General features: G+C 36.1%; 1 protein-coding gene across 2 annotated transcripts; it reads right to left on the reverse strand.

Moving 5' to 3' along the window:
* Nucleotides 1–3,844: 3,844 nt before the first annotated feature.
* On the reverse strand, nucleotides 3,845–11,062 carry LOC130221933 (gastrula zinc finger protein XlCGF26.1-like). 2 transcript variants are annotated; one of them, XM_056454525.1, is made up of 4 exons: nucleotides 10,987–11,062; nucleotides 7,547–7,714; nucleotides 7,001–7,466; nucleotides 3,845–5,419 (listed from the first exon to the last, which is right to left on the reverse strand). In XM_056454525.1, the coding sequence occupies exons 1-4, from the start codon at nucleotides 10,993–10,995 to the stop codon at nucleotides 4,299–4,301; spliced, it is 1,764 nt and encodes a 587-aa protein (XP_056310500.1). In that variant the 5' UTR covers nucleotides 10,996–11,062; the 3' UTR covers nucleotides 3,845–4,298. The 2 variants fall into 2 exon arrangements, with proteins under 2 accessions (XP_056310500.1, XP_056310492.1); XM_056454517.1 differs by lacking the exon at nucleotides 10,987–11,062 and adding an exon at nucleotides 10,850–10,932.
* Between the last annotated feature and the right edge of the window lie 228 nt (nucleotides 11,063–11,290).

Raw genomic sequence — 11,290 nt, forward strand, 5'->3', positions numbered from 1 at the left:
ATCGACCTCAAGGGTTTGTTTATGAGTCAATAGTTGGAGATGAGCATATTTGAATGCTCTTGCATGTATTTAGGCCTTTTGACATAACAACTGAAACTTCTGTGTTTTTGACAAAACTGCAAGTTTACTAAAAGCTGGCGGAGTTATTTAAATAAATAAAACTTTTTTAGCATGAATATTTAATAATAGATCTTCTTGTAATATACTTATTGCAATATAGAGTAGTTTATAGGTCTATTTCCCTTTAGTAAAGAAGTAATGGAGTCATAGGTGTGCTGCATTTAAACGTCTTATGCATCAAATGTGCACTTCAAACTTGAGACATGTTGAATTCTTCCTCCATCATTTACAGTGTTAAAAAATTGCATTGTTTGTCATTTTTCTTACTATTGTTTATATCTGTTATATTATTTTCTGTAGCGGTTTATTCTGTTGTGGCGCCCCCTGATAAATAAGGGACTAAACCAATGTCAAATGAAGGAATGATTTCTGTAAAGCTGCCTCTGGCCATGACATGTTCACATCTAAATGGCTATAAGAGACGTGTTTAGGGTATTATATGCAGCATCCTTCATTATTATCCTTAGGTAAGGTAAGATCTTCTCTTAAAGTTCATACACAGAGGGAAAATGTGCTCAATGCATTATAAAGTGTGAAGCATTAGAATCAGTACCAGGCGTTCACCATGACAAGGAATCAGTATTCAGTATTGACTGCAAAAACCCTGATCAGAGCATCCCTAACTTCTACAACAAATAAATTAGAAATCATATAATAATAAAGAATATTGTCTGTACTGATGAGGAACGGACGAAGAAAAGACATAATGAAATTCAATACAATTATTCAGGAAATGCCATGAGCGTGTTTGAACAATACGTTACATAAAATAAATCCAATTAAGGTTTTATTGCAACATACTGTATGCGGTACACATTGTTTCCACTACATTCATTCTCCCATGGCGGGGCGCCACGCCAAAATTAATCCCGCCACGGCTACATTACAGCTTCTCATTCAAAACATTTTATTTTTTTAATAGCAGGTGATAATCGCACCAAAACGTATTAAAGGGTAAGTGAATTATAACCGTGTGAACTTTTCTGTAACAGTAGTAGTGCTGTGCGTCATTTGTTTACCCCTTTAAGGTTACGTGCTGACTGAAGCCTGGATTATACTCGACATGTCCGCTTGTTCGCTTGACTGACAGGTGCGAGATGCGAGACACTGCTAACACGACGTAAAGCCGTTTCACTTTACTTCAGGACGCATTAATGCCGTTCTGTAGGTCTATTGGAGACTTTCATAAATATTAGCAACTCTAATAAATGCTGGAGACATACTCGTTACATAAACGCACTAAATCACACTTCAGCAGCGTTTATTTGAGAGCGCACAAGAAGATCTGCACGCTCTTGAAGCAGCGTATATTTGTGCAAGAAGTTTTGTGCATGAGCTGAGGAAATCGGTGGGCAAGTAAAGAGATCTGCATGCTGTAGGCTATTACATAAATGCGATCTCCACTCGTAATACTGCGCTCACGACATTTGTCATTGAAAAAACGCCACAGGTAGTTAGTAGATCTGTGTAAAAAAGGCCTGCCGCCACAGCTGGAAAAAATCCTAGAGGAAACACTGGGTACAATAAACAAGTACTTTCCCTCACAACAGATTAATTTTTTATTTTTGTTTGTTTCCACTTGAGTTTAAGTAAACGGTGAGCTTTTCTTCTTTTTTTGGTTAACTACACCTTATACATTATATAGTCTGAACACAAACACTCTAACACGAGCAAAACACTTTTATAAACCACAAACTGAACTCATCTTTCACTGAACTATAACAGAATTACACAGAACTAAAACATATTAAAGAAAAAAACATTTTATTTAGCAAATAATTCAGAAATATTTAATATTTAAATGTGTGTAAAGTGAATATTGATTAAACACAGAGCAGAAATATTATAGATACTATAAAATATGACATTATCACAATATATATATATATATATATATATATATATATATATATATATATATATATATATATATATATATATATATATATATATACATACAGTATATATATACAAACACATATACGTGTGTGTGCACGCTCAGACGTGCACTTCCAGACCTTCACAGTGCCACCTGCTGTTTGAAAGATCACCTAACCTGAATTCAACTGCTTATAAATTGTAACTTACTCAACTTTTCTACTATTAAATATTGCTATGTAATAATGCAAATGTAATGTAAATCATGTAAAATAATGCTATGATTGAATACATTATTATATAAAATACACTAGATTATGATTTAATGCATTAATTCTGTTGTATTAACTGTATTTGTAAATATTGTTCAGTTAGTTATATCTTTTCAGTCATTTATTGTTGTTTTAATGATTAAGGAGATCACACTGTTTAGTGTTGAGTTGAGGGAATTAATATTAACTCTTTCTTCACATACAATAATTATAGTAACGCACTCTGAGTAATTTTCTCACAACAAACTTTATTTTTGAGTACTTTTTCATGAGGTCCTACAAGTCTCGAGCTGTAAACAATGCAGGGGAAAATGGTTAAAAATAATAACAATTGAATAAATAATTATTACGTAGAAAATAACATCAAATAAAATTAATGCTTTGCATTTTTGTTGGGAATATTATTAATTTCTCGAGCAAAACACTGGAAATATCTGCTGCCTCACCCTACTCTATACATTTATTGTCTGATGTGTTGCCATAGACGCTGTTGCCTTTGACGTGTTGCTTATAAAGTTACACACACCATGGCTAAAACACGGCTACTGCTTAAACATACAATAATGCTTCATCTGAGCACATTTAAACTCTGGAGGCAGAAAAATAACAAGCAAATGAACATATAAATCAGATTAATAACTGCCCTCAGCAACACTCACCGTCTGCATTTCTTCAGTGGTTTTCGCGCTGAAAGCGTCACAACAGCGCCTCCTGACGCGCAAGCGACGCTTTCTCGGCTCACTTCACAAATATCTTTTTTTATCGGGGAGGCGTTATCCTTTTCTCTAATTCAATAAACTTTTAACTTGAATACATTTCAGAAATTTTGTTTTCATCCATCTTTCAAGTGTGAAATGATAATCAGCACTGATGTCGCAGTGGTTTGGACGAGTGTTAAATGCTTTACACTTTAAACTTTAGGATCTCCCCCACTATACTTTCTCCATGAAAATAACATTTTTACGATCAAACAATCAAATTTAACAATCCAAAAGAAAAGAATACAAATAATACACAGATAAATAAAAAAAACAAGAAGGATATACATTAATGTACAGTAGAAGTCAGTATAATTGAGCATATTCATATGAACCTGACCAAAGCGAGACGCGCCATGGCGTCATTTCCAAGATGGCGGACGATTTTCACGTAGCTAATGTGAGGTAAAGTCTAATGTGAGCTAATGTATTAATAAAGCTGCATATTTTTATGACACTGAATAACATTAATTAAGATTTTTACAGTACTGTGACGATTGGGTTTAGGATTGGGGTGGGGGTAGCCGTTAAAAAAATACAATTTATTGGGTACTTTAATAGATAACATAAGTAATACTCGGTACAACAACTGTTTTTACGTTACTGTGACGGTTGGGTTTAGGGTTTGGGTGGGGGTAGACATTAATAAAATACAATAAATGGGAAATTTAATAAATAATATACATAATTCTCATTAACTTCCGGCCACAAACATATCCGATCTAGCAACAACCCTAAGGTGAAAAACAAATAACACTTTAAAGTAATTTTACAGCGAATCCCTCAAATACATTTTATTATTATGACAGTAACTTTTAAGTACAAATACATGAAGTTACATTAGTCTACACATCTATACTTTGTTTTGTTTGATTTTCCATCAATTGTTTGAAACATTATCTGTTCTTTTAGTGTTTGTTTTAGTCATAATTAGCAGGATAACATCAAATGTTATTAAATATGTGACTGTGACAAACACAACAGCTCAAGATCAACTTCCAAAAGATGACCAAAACAGTTTATTTAGAGAAGGAGGAATAGTGTCCAAGATCAGCAATAAAATATCATGATGAATTGTAAATATTAAGTCTTTGATTCAAAAACACACATCGATCTGAACATTACAGTGAATATAAAGACAGCACAAAAACAGGATGCATATCCAGTAATTAAAGCTGAATAGACATTCTTGTTTTTGCTTTTGAGACTGGTGTAGCAAAGCAAGTTGGTGTTTTTATATACACACCATTAATGTAATTACAAAATTGATCTATGAGGATTCTGAGACGGCATGTTTCTTCTTGTGTGTATTCAAAAGCCATGGAAACGTGAATCTCTCGCTGCAGATGGAGCAGTGGTACGGTTTTTCCCCTGTGTGAAGTCGCTCATGATTCCGAAGAGTGTCTGGTCGTGTGAAACACTGGTCGCAGTGTGAGCATTTATACGGTTTTTCTCCTGTATGGCCTCTCTGATGAATTCTGAAAGAAAGACTTCTCGTAAAGCTCTTGCCGCAGTCGGGACACAAGTACGGTTTCTCTCCGGTGTGAATTCTCTCGTGGGTCTTCTGGTGTGACCTACTTCGGAAACGTTTATCGCAGTGCGAGCATGGATACGGCCGCTCTCCAGTGTGCATCCACTCGTGTTCTTTCAAGGCAGACTTACTATGGAGACTTTTCGGACAGTGTGAACACTGAAATGTACCGTCTCCAGTGTGAATACTCTCGTGGGCTTTCAAGGCATTCGAATTAGAGAAGCATTTCTGACAGTACGAACAATGATACGGTTTCTCTCCGGTGTGAATTCTCTCGTGGGTTTTCAAGTGCTTTTTAGTACCAAAACTTTTCTCACATTGCGAACACTGATATGGTTTCTCTCCGGTGTGAATTCTCTCATGGTGATTCAAGTTTGCATTAGTACCGAAACATTTTTCACAGTGCGAACACTGATACGGTTTCTCTCCGGTGTGAATTTTCTCGTGGTTTTTCAAGTTCATCCTAGTTCGGAAGCTTTTCTGACAGTGCGAACACTGATACGGCCTCTCTCCGGTGTGAATTCTCTCATGAGCTTTACAGAGATATAACTCGAAGAAACATTTCTGACAGTGTGAACACTGATATGGTCTCTCTACGTTGTCTGTTTCGTCAGTGTGTTTTTTCATATGACGCAACAGATAATACTTTGTACCGAAACGCTTGTCGCACTGGTTGCACTGGAAAGGTTTCTCGCCAGTGTGCGTCCTCAGGTGAACCCCCAGTATTGAAGCTGATCTAAAACTCTTCCCACATTGCTCACAGTGATATTTCTTTGGCGTATGAGTTTTTCCAGAGGAACTCTTCCCTGTGAGTTGCTGTTTAGATGTAGAGGGCATTTCTCCATCAGGATCAGCAGCATCTGTAAACAAATAATGATTATTTTACATGTTCTAATGTGGTTATTAAATCGCAGAGGTTTGTGATTTAAGTAAGGAATAATTGACAACTCTATTGTATTTATCTGCTCTTTTATTTTGATTATTTTATTCTACTGCATGATACAGAAGCATCATAATTAATCTAATTTAATGAAACACAAATAAAAAAGTAACTAGTGATTTCTAAATTTGCTTTGACTTGTTTTTCATTGCAGACAATACAACATACAATATTTAATGTGTTTCTCATGATTTTTATTGTTTTTTTCCCCAAAATAAACATGTATTCCAATTTTGGTTCTTGCAACGCATTTCAAAAAAGTTGTATCAGTAAAGCATTTACCACTCTGAAATGTTGCTGTTCCTTTTCACAACACCTAAAAGACACAAAAGGACTGAATACACCAAGTGATGAAGTGTTTCAGGTGTCATTTTGTCCCAATCTTCCTGCAAACAAGTCATAGGGTTGGCATGAGTATGAGGACTTAAATGTTGCTTTAAAATGCGCCACACATTCTCTATTGGAGACAGGTCAGGACTGCAGGCAGGCCAGTCCAGTACCTGCATCCTCTTCCTCCGCAGCCAGGACTTTGCAATGTGTGCAGAGTATGGTTTAGCATTGTCTTGTTAAAATCTGCATGGACGTCTCTAAAAAAGAAGGCAGCATATTGTGCTCCAACATCTCTCTGTACTGTTCAACATTAATAGAGCATCACAGAAGTGCAGGTTACTTTTGCCCACAACTCCAACCCCATACCATGACAGACCCTGGCTTTTGGACTTGCAGGTAACAGTCTGGATGATCCTCTTCTTCTTTGGCCCGGAGCACGCCGTGTCCATTTCTCCCCAAAAAAACACCTGAAACGCTGATTAATCTGAGCAAAGTACACGTTTCCACTGGGTGATGGACCATCCCAGATGTCCCCGAGCCCAGAGAAGTTGGCGGCGCTTCTGGACACTGTTAACATAGGGCTTCCTTTTGGCACAGTACAGTTTTAACTGGCATTTAACTGGCAACTCTGTATTGTGGTACTTGTCAAAGGTTTACCGCAGTAGTCCTGAGACCATGTGGTGATATGGCTTACAGATGAATGAGGATTCTTGATGCAGCACCACCTGAGGGATCGAAAATCACGGTTGTTCAGCTTAGGCTTGCGCTCTTGTCCTTTACACACTGAAATTCCTCCAGATTCCTTCAATCTTTTAATGATGTTCTGCACTGTTAAAGGTGAAATATCTAAATGTCTTCCTCTCTTTCTTTGAGGAACATTGTTGTTAAACATTTCATTCATTTTCTTATGTATTTGCACATCGTTATTTAACCAATTTATCTGATGACTAGCCCTAAACTGCTCCCGTCCCAACCCTTTTTGAAATGTGTTGCAAAAACCAAAATTGGGGAAGGGTAGGGGTAAAAAATGAAATTGGCATTGGGCTTTAACGAATTATTTCCTAACAGAGCTCTTCAAGTGCAATTTTATTCATATTTCAATTCATAATATCACACAGAAAAACAAAACATCGCATTATTCCGATATCATGAAGCCCTATCTGTGACATACCTGGAGGAGCAAAGTCATCATCATCATCCGGATAATCATAATCCTCCACATCCTTGTTACGATCTTCGTCATCATCATCGTCATCAGGTTTTTCATCTGAGGTGTTTTCTTCTTTTTTGATTTGGATCAGGTTAAGGTAGTCCTCCAGTTCATCATAACACATCATTGGAGTCTGCTGTTCTCCAACATCATCTTTTCTATCTTCATCATCATCATCATCATTCTCCTCATCCTCCTGCTCTCTCTGATCTTCATCTTCTGTGGTATTTTCTGTGCTCTGGATCAGGTTCCTGCAGTCCTCCTCTCCTACAGAGCACATCTTCAGGGTGGTCTGCTGTTCTCCAGCGTTTGGCTCAGAGCTCTGATGATCCTGAGCGTCAGTATAACAGAGTAAAGTCAGGCTGAGCTCTGAGTCCCGCGTGTCTCTGGATCTCTGAGCTCTGACGCCGCACAGCGAATCCTGACACTGAAACACACAAGAAACATCAGCTGCGTCTGACAGAGAGCTCATCAATCCACCTTCAGGACATGAAGATCTGCTCAAACCTCTGGCTGGAGTTTCTCTCCTCTTTCTCTCAGCTTGGCCTCCAGCGACGCCACCTCTTTCTTCAGCTGACAGATTTGACTAATGAAATCCTCAATATCCAGCATGGACAGATCAGTTCCTACTGATTTACAGCAGCTCACGTCCATCTGCACTTCCACGCTCAACATCTGGACACAAACAGTCAAACACATTAAATATTATGTGTGTTGTACATTTATAAATGACTCAAACACAGCATGATTTTGTTCGTGTGTTGAACGCTTATTAATCTGTTGAACTGTTTTAAATCTCCAAGCTGAATTCATCATGACTGAACACTGATTTACACTTAAACCTTCTCTGATCTGTTTTAAAAATGCCAAGAAGCTCAAACATATTTAAAAACATGCGTTATTGCATTTTACATTGATTTATTTTGTTTTTAAAACCACTTGAGTGTAAGTAAATGGTGAGGAATTTTAATTTTTTGGTGAACTACACCCTATACATTATATAGTCTGAACACAAACACTTCAACATGAGCAAAACACTTTAATAAACCACAAACTGAACTCATCGCTTACTGAACAAGAACAGAACTACACACAACTAATGCATTATTAAAGAAAATAACATTTTATTTAGGATATTACTCAGAAATATTTTACTTCACAAATGTGTGTAAACTGAATTTCAGTAATGATTCAATGGAAAAGGAATATTATACAGATATTTTAAAATATGAAATTATCACAGTCGTCGTTCACATATTCAGACAAATCTATGAGTGTTATATACTGTAATAACTGAAAATTAATAGTAATTTAAGACTTTTTAAGACAATTATGAACAGGGTTGGGAATCATTTGGGGTTATTTCGATACCGGTGCTAAATTTATACTTTTAAAACGGTACCGGTGCCAAAACAGTGTCTGAACCGGTACTTTTAGCCACAAAATTATTTGACCAAAAACAAAATCTTAATGATTATAATTGAACTATATATATATATATATATATATATATATATATATATAAATATATATATATATATATATATATATATTTATATATATTTATATATATTTATTTATAATAAGTTTAAAGTAAACATCAATTCATATTTTATATATAAGAACAGCATTAATATATTTCTTTTGATCATTTGTTTGTTAGCATGAATGCAATATTCGCATTATGCTATTAACATTACATTAGCTTACTACTAACCTGTGGAGAGGCTGTCATCAACATCAGGGAACTCCTTTTATTCTGGGTTTGGAGCTTGTGACTACTCTTACATGGACATCAGTGATCTAATGATTTGTCTTAGTCTGAATAAGACAATAATATGACTCAGGTGTTTACATGAGCTGATTTTAGCATGTTACATTCATGATTCCCTCTTACATGTTATAGCACGTAGATGCATTAACATCACTGCGTCACCAGCCTATAAATGGTTCCTCCGCAGTTTGTGTCTGTGGTCCTTTAAGATAATCAGAAATCAGTGTTTACGTGGTCGACTCTTGATCAGAGTATTGTGTTAATCATATTAACATCAGAGTATTTGTGTCTATGTAAACCTACTCACTGAAAGTGCCAGATAATGTCTCAAGCTGTCAAAGACAGTCCGTTCCTCACCTTTAAGTTGATTCCATAAGCCCTCACATTTCATAAGTTTGACGTTTTCCCCCCCTTACACACACCTTTTGTAAAGCATCTGCTGCATGTTGGTGTCAGAATCCTTGCTTGTAAAATATAGCCATGGTTTAGAACGCTTAGTTTAAGCAAATTAGATGAACGCGATCATGCGTGTTGATGAAGTGAGTCGCTCACTGCATGTGCTGTACTGCGCGATTTGCCTTCTATAAGCCAGTGTTTCCCAACCCTGTTCCTGGAGGCACACCAACAGTACATATTTTGGATGTCTCCCTTTTCTGACCCATTAACTTCAGGTGTTGGAGTCTCTTCTGATGTTATGATGAGTTGATTCAGGTGTGTTTGATTAGGGAGAGGTTGAAAATGTGTACTGTTGGTGTGACTTCAGGAACAGGGTTGGGAAACACTGCTATAAGCAACAAGAACAAACGCCTGACAACGCTGACAGTGTGACAAAGCTGTTAAGAATAAAATATTTAGAGATGGTGTGACAACACGTACTTATGTGTGCCTTTGATGGACCCCTTGATGCTTCTTATGCTCTTGTCGCAGCAAGAGTGGCCCCGGAATTAGGCACCGAAATTCATATGCTGACTCGATACAAAGGTACCGGTGCCATAATGCCATCGGTTTCGGTACCCAACCCTAATTATAAATGAAACTTTAGACATATACAGGGGTAAATGCTAAGGATTTGTTTTCTCGAATATCCCAGTTAGAAAAGATTTTAGTTTGCCCTTTTAAAAAAATTATAAAAGTTAATACATTTAATAATACAATAATAATAATTTAGTTTGAATATATTTTTAAATTAATTTTCAAATATATCCATTCACAAACCCTATAACCCTTCCCAAGAGCATAACAAAACATAGCTGTTAATTACTCTAGTCTAAAATAATAACAATTTAATAATAAAACGAAATTAAGTCAGGTCAGTATCCTCAGCAGTGAATAATTGGAGAACTTAAGCAAATGTTACAGTAAGGAAAGTAAATAAATGCTATTTTTAAATAGAAAGTCAAAAGCTTTATTGAGATGGGTTGTTGGCGATTGTATGGGTGTTAATGGCCAGATTGAGTAGCTATACATGAACAAAGGAAAATTAAGACCGGTTAAACAAAAAAAAAATTTAAGACCTACAACACAACATTTCAGTAGATTTAAGACTTTTTAGCTTTTGAGATTTAAGACTTTTTAAAGCCCCAGGATACCCTGAAGTTACAAACATTTAAGCATTTAGGCACAATTAGGCACCATTTGTATTTTTAAAAAAAAGTGTTTTGTTTTACAATTATATTTAAGATGAAGAGTAGATTTTTAGATTTGATCATTCAATTTCTCTACCTGAATACTAGACTCACCAGAAAAGTGTAAAATGCTGTAAATATTACTTTTATTTTTGCTCTATTGTAATTATCCACTCTTTTATTCTGCTTATTTTATTCTATTACATGAGTAACTCCTGTACAGAAGCATCATATTTAATCTAACTTAATGAATTCTTTCCAAACAGAGCTCATCAAGTGAAACAGTAGTCATATCTCTATATATAATATCACAGAAAACTAAAACATCGCATTTCTCCAATATCACGCAGCGCTGTGTGTGACATACCTGAGGAGGAATGTCAGTTATAGTGTTGCTAAACTTACACATACCATGGCTAAAACACGGCTACTGCTCAAACACACACGAACGAACGCTTCATTTGAGCACATTTAAACTCTGGAGGCAGAAAAATAACAAGCAGATGAACATATAAAACAGATTAATAACTTCTCTCAGCAACACTCACCGTCTTCATTTCTTCAGTGGTTTTCGCGCTGGACTGGAAAGCGTCACAACAGCGCCTCCTGACGCACGAGCGACGCTTTCTCGGCTCACTTCACATCATAAACAGCTTTTTTTTAGGTGGGTTGTTCTTGTCTCTAATTCAATAAACTTTTAATTCGATTACATTCCTTAAATTTTGTTTTGTTCCATCTTTCAAGTGCTGAATGTTAGACATTGACGACGTAGTGCTTTGAGCGAGGCTTAAATGATGTACTTGAAATTATATAGGATCTCCCCTCCCCCACTACTTTCTTACTTTCTACATT

The sequence above is a fragment of the Danio aesculapii genome, chromosome 1 (assembly GCF_903798145.1).
Source record: "Danio aesculapii chromosome 1, fDanAes4.1, whole genome shotgun sequence".
In the NCBI taxonomy this organism is placed as follows: domain Eukaryota; kingdom Metazoa; phylum Chordata; class Actinopteri; order Cypriniformes; family Danionidae; genus Danio; species Danio aesculapii.